This window comes from Arvicanthis niloticus, chromosome 6, assembly GCF_011762505.2.
Source record: "Arvicanthis niloticus isolate mArvNil1 chromosome 6, mArvNil1.pat.X, whole genome shotgun sequence".
Taxonomy (NCBI): domain Eukaryota; kingdom Metazoa; phylum Chordata; class Mammalia; order Rodentia; family Muridae; genus Arvicanthis; species Arvicanthis niloticus.
Genome location: NC_047663.1, coordinates 44640888 through 44658953, shown reverse-complemented (window position 1 = coordinate 44658953; position 18066 = coordinate 44640888). Strand labels below are relative to the sequence as shown.

The window sequence follows — 18066 nt, the reverse complement described above, 5'->3', positions numbered from 1 at the left end:
CCAATTCATATGTTTTTATAATAGAAAAAGCTGAAAATTCATATTTGTACTTGTTAATGTATACATTAAAATAATCTCTGTAAGGATTCCTAGAATAGCAGTCATCTGCAGCAGAGATAGCTGCTGGGTAGACAGAGGGACAAGAGAAAGAAAGCTTTCTACTGTGTAACTTCTGTTTTGTTTTTTGAGACAGGGTCTCAGTATGTAGCCCTGGCTGTCCTGGAACTCACTATGTAGCTCAGACTGGCATTGAACTCACAGAGATCCACTACGTCTGCCTCCTAAGTGCTAGGACTAAAGGCATGTGCACTGTGCCTGGCTTACTATACATCTTTTTAAATATATATATTTTAACTTTTGAGTTCAGTTACTCTCTAGTACAGAGTCTTTAGATAAATATACACTTAAAGTCCTAATATGACAATCACATCCAAGTAACTAGCTAGGTGTGATGGTGTAGGCTATAATCCCAAAACTTGGGAGGCAGAGGCAGGAGGATTCCCATGAGTTTGAGGCCAACCTAGACTACACAGTGAATTTAAGCCCAGTTCAAACCGCAAAGCAAAACTTAGTCTCAATAAAGCAAACTCATTTTAATTTGTTAGTCTTTGTAGTACTTTGAAAAAATATAAATCATAGCAGAAACTCAAAAAATACAGAGCCTTACTATGTAACCTTGAATTTGCTTGGAACATATAACTTAGCAACAGAAACAAAAGATACCCTGCTTCAAAAAGGTGAAGGGTAAGAGTGAACTGACTCCCAAAAGTTGTCCTCTGACCTCCAACATATGCCACAGGTATGTGCACCTCCCCCCCCCCCCCACATACTAATTGCAAAAAAGAAAGATGTGTATCATATAAAATAATTTTTCCACTTATGAGAATTATTAAAAGGAAACTGAATTAGCCTCAGTTCTCAAGTGCCAGGATCACCAGTGCGAGCCACATCTTCCCCACCCCATCCCAGCCAACAAGTGCTTCTTGTCTAACTATAAAATCATTTCTTTCAAGTCCTGTCTGTGTTCACATTGTTGTTCTACCAGCTTTTCAGTGTAAGGAGAAAGGTCATCAGTGGAGCCCATAGCAAGCCGTACCTGTTGCTGATCGTATCAGGAACGTGTACCTTCAGTTCGTCTGTGACCTCTCTCAGCACCCTCTGGTAGCCAGACATTCCTGGGTCTTTGACATAATGAGTATTGTGTCTCATTAAATATTCCCCCAAATAATTAATTGGGTCAAACTTGGTTGGGATGTCAGCTTGGCTCAAAAGCTTCTTCTTCTCCACCTGCATCAGCATTTGTTCCACTCCCGGAATCAAGGTGGGTAGAAGCTTGTCCAGCAAGTACGCCCGGGTTGTCAGTGTCATGCTTTCAGTATTGAACCACTCTTTAGCCAAGTCATCCCTAGGGAACTTTTTTATACTCTTCTTTTCCTGGTCCTTCTTCAGGTTATCGTTCTGTAATATTTTCTGATGCATGGCCTGGGCTCTTTCCTCTATCCTCAAATTAAGATTTTTCTTCCACGGCAGTTGTACTTTGGATCTCAGATCACTTTCATCTATACCAAGAATCACTTTTGCAGGTTTTTTAAGCACAATATTCTTGGAAACTGCAGAGTGTTTTGTCGAACCCGCTGAGAAGAATAAAGTAAATAAAGAAATGTAAGAAGTACTAGAAGTGCCGTGCTGCAGAGATGATGGTTTGGTAGGTGAGTGCGCATATCGCTGTAGCAGAGGACCCTCGTGGGTTCCCAGGACAAAGTTCCCAGGGACCTGTAACTACTGCTCCAGAGAGATCAGATGTCTTAGGCACCCGCGGGCACCTACACTTTATGTGCACATGCCCACAGACAGATACACATACTCATAGTTTTTAATTTAAAAATATAAGAAATACTCAAAATAGAATTTAATTGGTGACTTTAGAATACAGTTAACAACAATAAAAACCTCAAATGGTTTCACATTCTTTTACATGGTTTACCTGAACACCATCAAAACAAAAGCCGGAGGACAATCACTTGAACCATAAAAGCACCTGCTATTGACATAATCAGAAGTCAGTTGAGCAACTCAGAGCCTTTATTAAATACTTCACTTGTTGCTACTCTGTGCACTCTTTATCTCTGAGACAAGGTTGACCTCCAACTTCATCCAGCTCCAGTGCCTTTCTCCCATCCGCCTTCCTACCTCATTTTCTCCTCCCGCTTCCTTCTTTCCTTTCTTCATATGACTATATTAGAGATGAGAAACAGGAGGTAAAGTTGAAAGAAAAATAGAAGACACAGGAGGGAGATGAGGTCCTGTGGGTCAGAGGAGGTAGAATGAGCTAAGATATTTCAGAGGACACAGTAAATGGGAGATATTTCATCTAACGGCCTCCATCATCCATAGGAAAAAATAAATACTGCCAGAATGAAGGACCGATGGGATCAGAGAATTGATGTGAAAGATTAAAAAAATACAAAATAACTGCCACGAAGATGGGACTGAATACACATATAACTAGTTTTCCAAACAATTTTGAAAGTCTAACTGAGAATGAAAACAACCTATTTTTCATGACATCAGTACAGAGATTCGTAAAGTTTTTATTCTGGTGGAACTGCTTTGACCCTGGGGGCCCAGGACATGGCTGGCTCACACTCTGAACAATAAACTACCAGATACTTTCTTCTGTTCCTATGATTGCTGAGCTGACTGGATTGGGAGAATTAATAGGAATAGTAAGGTGTGTTTTGTTTTGTTTTTCCATAGCCATGGAGATAAAGTACTTTGGGATCTTTTCAGATAATATCCACTGAGGAATAATATAGGCGTGCAGAACAGGATTGTGTGTACATATTTCTATGCTACTTCATTTTGCTTCTGTTACTTTGTGAATATAGATAAAAGTAGAATCATATCAAAGTTTTTCTCTATATTAATTTCTAATATGATTGAAAAGTAGCTATTGACATGTTTTAATTAGTAATAACTCTCAATAAATACTATTGCTGAGACAAAAGGACAAGATACTGAGCCGCTACAATTTCCTAGTAATGGCTATTTTAAAAGCTTATTTTTTTATTATGAAATATTCAGGCCTGCAAAGACAATGATGATTTACTAAATAGATATGTTCCTAGTCTTAGCTTAAGAAAAAATTACCTATGTATTATGATTTCTCATACTTTTTACTTTGAGAGAAATACTATTCTAAATTTTATGTTTATCATCTCCACATATTTCAATGCATCTTATTTTATATAACTAATATGTATTGTTCTCATTTTTAATTTATATTCTCATATGTAATTATTCAATATCATCTCATATTGAGCCTTTTAATGCTTGATGTTATAATTAGAAGAGTTATCAGGGCTGGAGACATGGCTCAGTGGTTAAGAGCACTGACTGCTCTTCCAGAGGTTCTGAGTTCAATTCCCAGCAACCACATGGCAGCTCACAGCTGCTCCAGGGGATCTGACACCCTTACACAGACATAAACTACCTGATGTAGGCAAAACATCAATGCACATAAAATAAAAGTAAAGTAAATTATTAAAAAAAAAAGAAGAGTTATCTACATTGATAGGTATAGCTACTTCATTTGATTTTCACTGTGGGACAACAATTTATTATATGATTGTATCACAGTATATTTATCCATTCTCATTTTGCTAGATTTTGGGATGTTTCCAGTTTTTTTTTTTCTTGTGACAAGTAATCTATTACAAAAATTATTGCATGTATCTCCCTTTCTACACATGTTTCTTTAAGGGATATCACTAAGATTATTTTCTTACTTCTACTTATTTATTTTGTGTATTACGGAGGGTACTATGGTTGTGGTATGGGTAGGGAGGTCAGAGATCAACTTTCAGTTTTTTCTTTCTACTACTTGGATTCTAGTGAAGTAATTCAGGTTATCAGGCTTAATGGTAAGTTACTTTATCCTGTGAGCCTTCTCACCAGCCTCTATTACAGATGTTGTTATTCTAGGATGCTTTATTATGAATGCTTGTGTCCCTGCAAAGTCTATATATTGGAACTACTTAATATGACAGTATTATGAGGTAGGGTCTCTGGGAAGTCTTCTAGTGAAGACTTTGCCTTCAAGGATGAGTTAGTACCCTACAAAAGGGCTAGAGTGGGGCTGTAGAGATGGCTCAGTAGTTAAGCATTTATCATTCTTGCAAAGGATCCAGGTTCAGTTCCCAGCATCCATAGTAGAGAGCTCACACTGCCTGTAACTCCAGTTCCAGGGTACCCAGTGCTGTTGTCTAGTCTCCCTGGGCAATTCTACATGCATGGTACATTCAGACTCACATAGACACAAACACACAGACACATACATTTTTTTTTTTTTTAAATCTAACAAGGTCTAGAGAAAGCTAGCTAGGCCACATTCGTTGTCCCTACCACCTCTGTCATTTGAGGACCCAGAGTGCTCATTTCCTGCAGAGGATACTGCATTCAAGGTACTGTGTTGGAAGCAAAGACTGAGGCCTCAAGTAGATATCAAATCTGTGCTTGCTTGATCATAAGACTTTCCAGCCTCCATAATTGTAAATAATATATTTATACTGTTTATAAGTTTATAAGTTTATTTTATAAGTTAAATTTATGCTGGTTATAAGTCACCCTAGCCTGTGTTTATTTTTTATAGTAACAGGACATACCCAAAACATAAGGTCATTTAGTTCAAGCGTTCCACTTGCTAGAAATATTGTTAAACTAGTGGTTGGTATAAATTTATAGAAACTCTTGAGTACTCATCTTTGGAACATCTTGGGTCCAATGGTGAATGGGAGTTGTAAACCTTCCTTTGGGTTTTTGTTTCCTCCTTGGCCAAAGTACTGATTCCAATCACCATCACAAGAGTAAGACTAAGTTGACTAAGAGTAAGTTATAGGGACTACAGAGATGACTAGTGGTTAAGAACATGTACTGCTCCTCCAGAGGACCTGAGTTCAGTTCCCAGCATCCATGGGTGGCTCACAATCACCTATACCTCCAGTTCTCGGAGATCTGATGCCCCTGGCCTCCTAAAGTCACTTGCAGACACCCACAGACACATGAATATACATATACTTTTAAAAGATAATAAAAATAAAATACCTTAAAAAAAAATGAAGTCTCCACTGTGGGACAGTGGCTTCTGAGTTGCAGTGCTCAGGATCCTGAGAAGGAGCTTCAGGATTCACAGGACTCTAAGGTTTTTATTTTATTTATTTATTTATTTATTTATTTATTTATTTTTGTGGCCAGAGCAGCTAAGCTTCAATTTATCACATAATTGAAGAGCATTATAAGATTTCATTAGAAAAAGGCTTTGCTGCTTAAAAAAAAGAAAAACAACTGCATAAAAGTCAGTACTGAGAAAAATAAATTTTATCTTATTTTCCCAAGGGAAAAATGAAATAGTCTACAAGGAAGCCCAGGAAGGCTCATCTGTTGGATACAATAGTAGATGGTATTTATGAACCTTCTTCAGGCTTTCAGTCCCTCTGTGGCCAAATCATCTATTTCAATCAGAGAAAGTTGCAGAGGGGTAGCATATGGCTTTCTCATCTGTCAGTTGAATTTGCAAATGAAGTAGTCAATTGGAAGGGGGAGAGGGCTGGGTGTACCTCCACTATGTTTTGTCCTGGTCAGTGTTGACTGCCAACCAGATAAAATGTAGAACTACTCTAATCCCTGGGCATGCCTGTGGGGGGTTATCTTGATTGTATAACTGAGGAGGGAAGACCTATTCACTGTGGGTGGCACATTCCTGATGATGATCCAAGACTGTGTGGCTGGAGAGGGCCAGGTGAGCCCTGGAGCTCATGTATTAATTGCATTCCTCTCTGCTCTTCACTGTAGATAAGAAGTGACCAGCTGCTTCAAGTTCCTGCCACCTGGACATTTCTGCAGACTTGGAAGAGTGAACCACAAAACTCTTTCCCCCTTCCTTCATAAGGGTATTCTTATTACAGCAACAGAAAACAAAACTAAGACACTCACAACACTTATTACCATATAATCCTTTTATCTTTACTATTTCAAGTATTGTTATGTCTGCAGGCTTTAATGTTCTTGCTTTTCTCTTAATCTGTCCAGCATAAACCAAGGCACATATGTGCTTGCTTGATTTAAGGGTAGTATTATAGATACACAGCAACTTAATACCTACCCATCTACAATGGCTCGTTAATAAACCCACAAATAAACTAGAATGTTCTCTCTATTCATTGCAGCTTGCTAGTGTGGCAGGCCATTCTAGGTTGCTAGGCAATACTCCTAGTTAAACACTTCTCCTTTGGAACCATAAAAGTCAAGGAAAGGAAGGCAGGCATAGCAGTGGGAGGGGCAATAAATCAGGAATTTATCAGAAGCTGCCTTTTCCCTGGATGACTTTGGAATTCAAGGATCACAAGTTGTGGAAGTGCCCCAAGGGCAAGTTAGTTTAGAAGCTTAATTGAATATAGATTAAATGGTTTTTTCAGTAGTCTGTGCTTAGACACTCCTAAACCTTTCCGGAAAGACTGATTGCTTCACGTACATGTCACCCAATAAATAATGATTGATTTCTCACTATGTCCCGGGTATTATTCGAAGCATTAGAGTTGTTTTTCAGGATTAATTTTTCAAACTCTTCCTAGAATTAGGAACCCTTTGGGCTCACACCCCAATGTGCAAACCTTCATCTTTCTAACCACTAGTCACTTTCTTTTTAAAGCAATTTTAATTTTTTATTACTTTTTGAAAATGAAGTATATTTCTATCTTGTATATAGCTATTACACTACACTTACATTATTCTTTATAATTTACAAAAGTCATTTATTTATACTAACTTGTTTAAGGTAAAAAAAAAATATCTCTGGGTGTAGTAGCATGTGTTTTTAATCTAAGCATCTCATTGTGAGGCAGAGGCAGGCAGACCTCTGTGTTCCAAGCTAGCTCGGTCTACAGTAAGTTTTGGGCCAGCCAGGGCTACGTAGTACAATCTTGCTTCAAAAACAAACAAATAAATAAAAATTGATCGACACTGCTTAATTCAGTATTATGATAGTGTTGGTGTCCTGCCCTGTAAAAGAAAGTACCAGGGAAGGAGTGGAAAAACTAAGAAATAGGAAGGAAGGAGGAATGATCAAGAGAAACATAGAAAAGGAAAGGACTGTAAAATATGCAAAACTAGAAGAAAAAAGAGTAAAGCTACCAAAATGACAGCGTGAAGGCCAAGCTGTTAGATGAGTGGATTAGCGTTAAGTTCTGCTCATATCTTATTGAGGCACAAATACTTTCAACTCTAGGAAGGCACATGGAAGAATCCTTTGTTCATAATTTGAAATGGCCAGATTTCAAACATGACATGTTGAATTTCCTGCACTTAATGCATAGCCCATTGCTGGGCATAGTTCATATGGAATCTAGTTAAGGATATAAGTGGGAATTAAATAATCTCTATTGTCATAAGCCTCAACAGATTCTTTTGGTAAGTTAACATCCTTGGGACTGGCTACTGGTTTGCTGAAACTGGCTTGGCCGTTGTTCGACAGGCTATATGCTGTTCTTCAAACACAGGCCCTTCTGAAACCCAGCTGCCCAGGCCTTACTATCAGTATTTCTCAACATGATGTAATTGCTTAAAAAAGGACCAGCAATCCCAGCAAATAGTACTGGAACCGGAAGTCAGTAGATGCAGGAACTTGGAGTTTCCTGCCAAGATTTGTTAATCTTTGAGCTTGTGGAATAAGAACAGAGCAGGACAAATGATAGGTTTTGTTTGTTTAAGAATTTCTAAAATGAAAATTAATCTCATAGCTCAAAAAAGACAATAGCTGGCATAAATAATTGACATGGTACATTCAACCACAGTATTTTCTATACAGAGGTGAGTTTGAATGCACTTTGGTAGCTGGTTGGCAAGATGGTATAATTCTGACAAGTATATTACAAGGATTGTGACACTTCCTCAGACATGTTGAAGCTGTAATAACAGCTCCTCTTTATACTTCATGTGTGTGTGTGTTTTGTTGTATATACATATTTATGTTAAGATTCTAGATATAAGGTTTAATATAACTTAATATAATAACTTAATATAAAATAAGAGCACCATGTCTCATTTGATGTCATACAGAGCAACCGTGATGTTTTCCATACATATGTGCTGAGAGGAACCGAGTAACAAATGGAACACACTTCCCTCCACTACACATAGCAAAGAAATAGAAAGTTCCAGAACAGGAAAGTACACAAAGGCTCAATTTATATTTTTTGGGAGGGGGTAGGGAGCAATAAATTTCTTGGCAGACTACATGTATGAAGTCATGCAGGTACAATTTGTCCACAAACTAATTAAACACTTCATTGAATTTATAATCAAGTTCCTTGATCACAATCCTGTCTGGCATGTTTTAAATGAAAAGTTAATGTTTAAAGCTGGCTCAAGTAATTAAGAAAAATACAAAGTGTACTTCTGGGTTATTTCTGGTTGAAGAAATGAGGAGGAAGTTAAAATCAGGCAGTGAAGGAGTATGGTCAGGTGAAGAAGGACAGGTAAAGACTTGCCAGAGGTTTTCAAACTTAAACTAAATAGAGGGACTGCTAAGACAGTTTGGTGGGCAAAAGCACTTGCAGGCAAGCCTGCCAGCCTGAGTTCTATCCCTGGAGCCCACATGGTGAGAGGACACAATGAACTCTGACCTCCCCAAGTGTACCATCAGCACACACTAAATAAATAAGTAAGAAATAAAGCTGGAAACTGTAAAAATAACAGCAAGAAAAGCAGGTGTGGAGGTGAGGGATGACTCCAAGGAAGCAGTGTCTTTCAGACACAACAAGGCTGACTGATGCCCATGTGAACTCACAGAGGCAGTGGCAGCGTGCACAGAGCCAGCATGGGTTCAAGCCAAATGAGAAGGTTGCAATATTGAGAGGGGGAAGTGGACATGAGGTTCCACCCATAAAGAAGAAGTAACTGCAAATGATACCCACTGGCAAAAAGGACGTCCGTTTCCTCCAGTGGACAGTCACTGGGCACATCACCCACATTGCAGGGCAGCCCTGTGCCCAGGATCAGTAGCCAGCACAACACGAACTTGATGGTGTTTTGGTGGACTTTTTGTTTGGCATTTTTTTTTTTTTAATCTTATAAGCTTTCTGTTTATTTTGATTTTCAGTGTGTGTGTTTGTGTGTGTGTGTTTTGTTCTGTTTTTGTTTCTTCTTTTTCTGTTTTTTTGTTTTGTTTGAGAGAGAGAGAGAGAGAGAGAGAACATAAAGTTGTGTGGGTTGTGTGGGTGGGTAGAATCTGTGTAAGAAAAGTATGATCAAAATACATTGTATAAAAATTACATTAATTGCTGGGCAGTAGTGGCGCACACCTTTAATCCCAGCACTTGGGAGGCAGAGGCAGGCAGATTTCTGAGTTTGAGACCAGCCTTGTCTACAGAGTGAGTTCCAGGACAGCCAGGGCTACACAGAGAAACGCTGTCTTGAAAAACCAAAAAAAAAAAAAAAAAAAAAAAAAAAAAATTAAATTAATTAAAATTTTTAATAAAAAAGAAGAAAGAATATTGAGATTAAAGGATTGAGAACAGAGGGAGCCACGGGAATGGAGAAGAAGGGGGATTAATAGGTGAATTAATCAAAACCAAGGATGTGTGCAAAAGCTTTAGGAAAATCTGCTAACTTCAAAATACAACTTTAAAAAAGAGTTTTGTTTGAATGACATTGCCCTGCATGGGTAGACAATGTTGCTCCCAGGATATATGTGTTATTAAATAAAAATCACATTGTAAGACATTAAAAAAAAAAAAGAGGAAGAGACTGGAGAAAGTGCTCAGTGGTGACTAAAGCTTGCTGCTCCTACAGAGCACCAGACTCAGTTCCCACCACCCATATCACCCACACTGGGAGGCTCACAGCCACCTGTCCCTCCAGCTGCAGAGGATCCAACACCTTCTTGGTACCTGCTTGCATGTGCTCCTACACACAGAGGCATAACTAAATAATGTAAATGCACATAAATAAAAGTAAATATAAAGTAGAAAAACTGAAGATTGGAAAGTTTTAATTCTTAAAGTATATACATTATGCTGTATATTAATAAGAATGGATAATAATTTCTCCTAATTCATCTAAAAGCAAAATAATTCAGAAAAGCTGAATTATTGAAAGTTATGACTGTCACCTACACAATCTTACAGTTTAAAATGGCTTTTTATAATTATTTTAATTAAACTGAAATCAGGTAAACACACTTAAATAGCCAAGTGTTTGGGTGGAATTGGAATTGGTGGAATTTATAAAAAAATTTTCTAAATTTTAAATATTGTAAAATATTTCTGTTGGTACAGAATTTCACTAAATATGTGGATTTAGAAATGGCCATAGTGGAAGGGATGGATGTCTTGTATAATTTGCTGCCTTTTTGATCCTATAAACTTCCAATCTGCATAATTCTGTGAAATGTTGGTAAAGAATAGGGCTGTGAGTAGCTTTGAGTTATGAAGAATAAGTGTATCAGCAAGGATAAACAGGATCAAAAACAATAAGCAAACCAGATCATAGAATTTTTCATTTTTTATGCTAAATAGGTTGCCTGCTAAAAAAAAACTTTTTAGCATTTAGTTAACATTTCTAATTAATTAGCACAGAATAAATAGTCATGAAGTTGCCTCAAAAGTATTTGTAGAGGGTGAGGAAATCATCTTTACCTAGTGCTTAAATTAGATCTACAAGATCCTCTCAGGATCTATTTTATATATATATCTATATTAGCAGAGGACTGCCTCATCTGGTATCAGTGGGAGGGGAGGTGCTTGGTCCTGTGGAGGCTTGATTCCCCGGGGAAGTGGTTTGCTAGAGGGATGAGGCTGGGAGTGTGTGGGCAGGTAGGGGAGTACCCTCTTGGAGGCAAAAGGGATGGGATGAGGTGTGGGGGGGGGGGTTCGTGGAGGGGAGCCCGGGAAGGGGGATAGCATTTGAAATGTAAACAAATAAAATGAATAATAAATAAAAAAATCTTGAAGAATGCATTCCTGTTACTTTAAGATTAAAGTTGTGTCAGGAGAAAGGCTACTTCTGTACCTTGGCGTTTCACATCAGCCTTTCCGTTTCCTGTCACTTGGTTGCTAACGTCTGATGATGCAACAACGCTTGGTGGATTTGTTGATGTCTAAGAAAGCAGAAAAGAAACACAGTTTCAAAATGAATTGCTTTTTCTTTAAGCTATATTGGCTTTCCTTCAATTAAAGGAGAGTTACTTTGTAGAGTTACTAAACATTTCTTTGTACTTTTTCTAGATGGTAAACCACATGTCAGTTTCCTGCATTCACATTATCAAATATATCAACTAAATATATCTTCTTAAATATACATCTTATTGTAATGATTCGCTTGAGATACCATTCCAGTTGTACATTGATTCCTGAATTATACAATACTTTTTATGAACATAATTTAGGCCATCTCATAGTTATATTTGACCTTTAAAAATGCCACCTTCCAAAAAGTACTAGAATCATCTTCTTCACCTGCTTAAAGCAAATAAAAGATTAACTGTATGATTAATGATGGCATTGTGGGATTTAATACTTTTGCTCCTGTATATAACAGGATCTTTAAAAAAATTTGTGTTAGTCAACTTAAGTGTGAATCCCTGTAACTAATCTCAGTTGCCTCCTTTTTAAAAAGTATTTTTTGTCTAGTAAAAAGCTAAGTGATTAATATGGAGATTATATTTTTAGCATGATAACAAGGTCACCTAAAGGCTTCTGTAAGGCATCTGTAAGGGGAGCCACTGCTCTGAGGTCAGAGAGCAGCCGTTGATTGTTGTAATGTATAACAAACAGCTCTTCACAGATAATTTACCTGCCTGTGAGAGTTTCCTGTAACTGAAAAATCATCAGCTTAATAATCAACCTGAATTTGCCCTTTACTCCTTTTGACCATCCACACTTTTCCTTCTTCATAAGGAAGTCAATGCAGCCAGCTAACTCTGTCATACTGTTATCTGAATACTCAGGGCGGCTCTACCTCCTTTTCGTCCAATTCGTCCTTTTCATCCTCTTCCTCCTTTTTGTCCTCTTCCTCCTTTTCCTCCTTTTTGTCCTTTTTTTCCTTTTCCTCCTTTTTTTCCTTTTCCTCCTTTTTTTCCTTTTCCTCCTTTTTTTCCTTTTCCTCCTTTTTTTCCTTTTCCTCCTTTTTTTCCTTTTCCTCCTTTTCTTCCTTTTCCTCCCTTTCCTCCTTTTTGTCCTTTAAGTCCTTTTCATCTTTTTCATTCTTTGAGTCCTTTTCTTCCTTTTTGTCCTTTGAGGAGTCCTGCTGCTGTTCCTTGCCTTCTTTTCCATTGTCCTGAAATTGGAACAGTATCCATAAATGTTACCAAGAGGGACCTAGGGACCCAGCTAATACTGTATGTTCTAATATATTAAATGTTTTATATTTTTAATTTAGTTATATTATATATATTTATAAATCTATATATAAATAGATTATATAATATATAATTTATTTTAATATAATATAATTCACATGAGTAAATTTAATACTCAGTAAAATGATAGAAAGTAGCTGTATTTAAAATTTTGAACAGTTATAAAGATTTGTTAGCCGGGTAGGGTGGTATATGCCTATTTAATCCTAGCACTTGGGAGACTTCAGACAGTAGGCTCAAGCTAAGTTCTAAACCAGCCTGGGCTACATAGCAAAATATTGTCTCAAATAAAACAAAACAATAATAATACCCAAACAGCGTTATAGTTAAGAAGCACAGCTAAGTAGAAGCAGGTCACTATGATCCAACTGTTACTTTGTACTCTACAGTTTTCAGACCCCAAGTTCCTATCAAAGCTTGCTAGACAATATTTTAAGGAAAAAGAAATATCAAGTGTTGCAGTAAGATACTGTATCTCAGTCTTCTGAAGAATTGAATTTCAAGCCCACATATAAATGGTTAAGAATAAGCACAAGACAGGAACCTGATCAGGCTTGGACTGCTCTTGAGACGTTGATTCACTCATTTTACCACTTAAAAAAGGCCACCAAATGATACTGAGAAGTAAATCATACAATATTAATAACTAAAAGAGAAAAATAAAATGTTAACAAGCAGTAGAAATCCTCTGAATGACGAAAATCTCCATCATCTCCTGCCTCCACTACACCCTGGCATTCTACTGAAGGCTCATACATTCTAAACTGCTGAACTGTCCAAGTGGCACAGCTGTTACTACTGTTACTGACCAAAGCCAGGGAGACAAGGCTCTGCCACTATCTGAAATAACAATAATAATAACAATAATAACAACAATAATGCAACTAACTTTTAAAACATTGTCACCTTCATTACTTTATTTTTTAAGACAGGTCTTACTATGCAGCACAGGCAGACTTCTAACGTTTGATCCTACTGCCTCAGCCTCTCAAGTGCTGGGATTAGAGCCATGTTGTGCCATCCCCAACTTCTTCATTAATTTTTTAAAAATAGTAAGTAAGGTAAGGCATAGAAGACCTTCCATGTCTCCCTAATTAACATGAGAAAGATAAATAAGAGTATAATAAACTCCCTAAAAAGCCTTTTAAACTGTTGGTAAGGGGAGAGTTCTATGAGGAATATGATTTATCTGGCTTATTTATTCATACTGGGGAATTAAAATGATTTCCACTTCACAGAAAATGACTGCATCCCCAGTGATAAATTATAAAATCATCGCCATGCCAAATATTGTGTCATAGTTTGATTGCATATGGGTGAGGTTCTGTGCAAAAAGTAAATTCTTGCTGGGTGTGGCCGTGGACTAGGATGACCCCTAGGTGACCCCTGTACTCCTGTACTCAATAGGCTGAAACAGGAGGATCACCAGTGCCAGGCCAGCAGAGGCTGCAAGATTGTGAGATCTTGTCTCAAAAAGAAGAAATTACATGCATGTGATCTCTGCCTGCAGGAAAGTGACAATCTAGGTACTCTATGATTTTTGTATAATATGTGTATTATACTCTACTCTGGAGTATTCATTTTCCTTTTATCAATATAACATGAATTCCAATGGAATAAACTAAAAGTGCTGCCATTGAAGAAAATAGATTACAACACTAAAAAGTTGCCTCAAAGCCTTTAAAAATAACTCATAAATAATAGAAAACCAAATTCTGTGTTAAGTCCTAACTGTATATTGCTTGTTTGTAGTTGTCTCTCTCCTGAAACTGATAAGAAGTTTCTTTTATTTCTTGTTAAAATCTATTTTGTTTAGGTGTACTCAGAAAAATCAACTCAACTAGCTACATTGAGAACCTTCTGCTCTGTGAGTGTTTCCTGGGGTTTAAAATGAGGGGTGAGTTTCTAGTTTATCGAGAGGAGAAGAGTACAATTCAATCTGCAACTCGTAAAGGTGGAGGTGTGCACAGCACGTTAGGGAATAAGTAGGCATTTTTCTTGTGGCAAAGACACAGAATTCAATGATTTTTTTTCTCTGTGAAAACCAGACTATAAAAGAAGTTTATTCAATTTACCAAGATAAGTGAAAACACATACTTCAGTTAAAATAAAAGTTCATGTTCAACAGTAAACCTACAGATTAACATTTGGAAAACACTGAAACAGAGGGCTATAAACTATTGTAAACAGGCAGCTTTTGTGGAAATCTACCAGCCTGAGTAGTCGTAGACCTTGTAAATAGGCAGCCTTTGGCAGATAGTACCAAATTAGATAAGGACAAGTGAATCATAGGCAGAGTCATAGTGACCTGACCCCTGAACCTTCACCCAGCTGATACCCTGTTCTGAAAGATATCTGTACTCCCCGTGAACACCTATGCTCCTGTGTCATCCCCTTCCCCACATCTTGCATTTTGTGTTTATAACCCCCATGTTAAAAAGTAAAAATTATGATTTGATACACACACACACACACACACACACACACACACACACAGTGTACCCCTGGTTCTGCTGACTTAGCTCCTGACAATCTATTTTCTTGTTCTCAGAAATACTTTAAATTATAAAACGTTATTGTGGTTTTTGTTAGTATGCTGGGTAAAATAATTTTTATTGATCTCATTTTAAACTTCAAAGTTTGTAGTGAGTTAAAATGTCCTTTAACATAATTATAGGTCATATTTATTTTCATATTGTAAAATGTTAGTTAATCTGTTGAACATTTTGAAAAACTGGATTCCTTTTTGAGAATTTCATATATGAACACTGTATTTACATAATTTCCCCTTTCTCTCCTTCCTCCCACTTTTCCCAACCCCCCATACTTTTTAAATACATCTTATTATTTAATTATTGTTTATATATGTATACATGTATAAGTATATATGTGTATACAAATATTGATAAATAAAGCATTTTTAAAAAAACATTTGGAAATAAAATATAAAATACAAATTTTAAAGGACTATTTTTTTTAAAGTTTATATATGTACATATATAAAATATATGTATTTTCTACACAGACCTCCTAAGACCCTCGGAGTTTCCTGAGTGATTGGAACATCTGGTTCTTTCTTGGGTAATGGGAGTGTCTTTCATTTTGAGGTGATTTTCTAACAAGGTGATTTTCTGGGCTTTTGAGTTACCTTAGGATAGGGGATGACTGTGCTAAATGAACCTACTTTGTTATTATAGGTTGGAACTTGCTCCTCTAATGTCAAGTAGAAAAGAAGAGGAAAAGGTTGAGCTGATGCTAATGGCCAATAATAAAATCACTGATGGCTTCCATAATTAAGCTCCCATGGAAAGCCATACAAAAGTTTGAAGAACTTCTGGGTTACTGAACATACCTTGCCTTAATCATGTCTTTGTCTGCCTAGTCATCTGTCCTTTTGAGTATCCTTTATATTAAACTAGTAAATGTAATTATCTCTGTGAGTTGCACAAGCAAATTAATCATATCAGAGGTGGGACTGGTAGGAACAGAAACTCTGGTTTGTAGCTGGTTTAAGTATACTAGTTATAAGTGGAGTGAAGAGGAGGTAGTTTTGAAGGATCAAATCCTCCACCTGTGAGCTATGAGAGGATAGTGTCAGGACTGAACTGAATTCTCCAGCTGGTGTCTGCTGGAGAATTGTTTGAGGAGGTAAAACAAAACAAAACAAAAAACAACTCATCTGATAACAGATTACTCATGTTAAATTTGAGAGTGAAGAAAAAACTCTTTGGTTAGAAATGTGTGGTGAAGCAAAAGTAACTATAACAACAAAACTTAGGCTTTCCTGTCTAGACTAACTAAACCCTACACACTAATAGTCTGACAAAATAGTCTCATTTCTCAGGATAAGGCTGTTTATCTCCTATTATTTGTTTACATATGATATACAACATTCTAACAAAAGTAACAGAGTCATTAAAAAGCATGAGAAAAAAATATTTTCAAATATAAAGTGTTCATTAGAACCAGATGTAGAGCTAAAATATCAGAATATTTAAGACTTTAAATTACTATGGTTTATAGTTATGGTTAATAGATAAACCAATTACATATTCTAAATAAACCATTACAATTATAAAATACAATTACTAATCCTAATGTTAATATAATTGATAAAATAATTACAAGTGAAAAGCCAAGTTTGCTTTTCTGTTGCTGTGATAAAACACTCTGACTAAAAGCACCTTAGCCACCATCATGGGAAATGAAGACAGGGACTCAAGTAGAAGCCATGGAAGCATAACGCTCTGGCTCAATCTCTGATTTGTTCACTGGCTTATACTCAGCTAGCCTTCTCATATATTCAGGCCCACATGCCTAGGGATGGTGCTGCCCACTGTGGGTTGGGATCTCTCACATTCATCATTAAGCAAGACACTCTCTCACACACATGGCCATAGGTCACATCTGATTTAGACAATCCTTCTGATGATTCTAGATGATGTCAAGTTGATAGCTGAAGCTAATTACTACAAACATAATGGAAAAGAGAGAGAGAATTCATAGTTAAGTGTTTAGAGCAAAGACATGAAAACCATAAAGAAAAGCCAAACTGAGATTGTAACATGTTATGCAGTGTTTGGCTGATATCACTGGGAGGCCTGCTCTTTTCTTGTTGGGAGCCGCAGTGATTCGCCATTCCAAGATGGCGCGGACATCCTGTCCTCCCATTTGTAAACAACTGACTGAGCAGGTGCAAAAGGCAAAAGGCACACCAAAGTCACTGCCTATCCCGGGGCGTAATATGGGGTGATGAGTGAACAGCCAATCAGAAGTGAACATGCCACTCTAGGGTATATATAGCAGTGCCTTTCCCGGGCTTGGGGTCTTTTCCGCTTATACAAGAAGTAAAGCCTCGTTTGTAGTAACTACCCGATTACTGCCTCCGTGTCCTTTTTCGCAGGCGAAGGGGACACAAAAGAATTGCGTGCAACATTTTCTGAATGAAAATAGTAGAGTGGAATGAGGGGAAACTGATTTTGGGATGCAGTGTATGAGAGGAGAACAAATAATTTAAAAAATCATAGTGTCAGATATGAGAAATGTCTTTGACAGGTTTATTACTAACATGTGTTCAACAGAAGAATCAATCAGTGTCCATGAAGGCGGGTCAATTGAACTTATCTATGTCTAACTTGCAAGTGTGGGAGTGAGAAAAAAACAGAGCATTCAACAGCTATGGGAAAATGCTAAATGGTTTGATTTATATGGAATTAGAATTTCAGAAAGTAAGAGTGAGGTAGAAGAAATCTGAAGAATAAATTTTCTGATAATTTTCCAATTTTTATGAATTATGATATTTCATAGATTCAAGAAGCTTTAGAAAATCTAAGATGGATAAGTACAAAGAAAATCCTATCTAGCCATGAATAAAGAAACTGTCTCTTGCCAAGTATGTTGGTGTACATCTTTAATTCTAGTACTCAGAAGGCAGAGGTAGGCAGATCTCTGTTGAGTTGGAGGCCCAGCCTGATCTACACAGTGAGTTACAGAACAGCCAGGGCTACACAGTGAGATCCTGTTTCAGTACAGATAGAGATAGATAGATGGATGGATGGATGGATAGATAGATAGATGGATAGATAGATAGGATAGATGGATAGATATAGATAGGTAGATGCCAAAATACAAATACCACCCCCCAAATCTTGAAG

General features: G+C 37.1%; 1 protein-coding gene across 1 annotated transcript in view; it reads right to left on the bottom strand.

Annotated features, from left to right (window-relative positions):
- The window catches only part of Efcab5 (EF-hand calcium binding domain 5), a 109125-nt gene extending 95969 nt beyond the window's left edge, over positions 1-13156 (bottom strand). Inside the window, exons 1-4 of the mRNA XM_076936262.1 lie at positions 12957-13156; positions 12013-12330; positions 11065-11152; positions 1097-1634 (exon numbers count right to left, since the gene is read on the bottom strand). Of these exons, the coding sequence (XP_076792377.1) occupies positions 1097-1634; positions 11065-11152; positions 12013-12330; positions 12957-12998 (986 nt within the window). The 5' untranslated portion in view covers positions 12999-13156. The remainder of the gene's footprint in view (positions 1-1096; positions 1635-11064; positions 11153-12012; positions 12331-12956) is intronic.
- Between the last annotated feature and the right edge of the window lie 4910 nt (positions 13157-18066).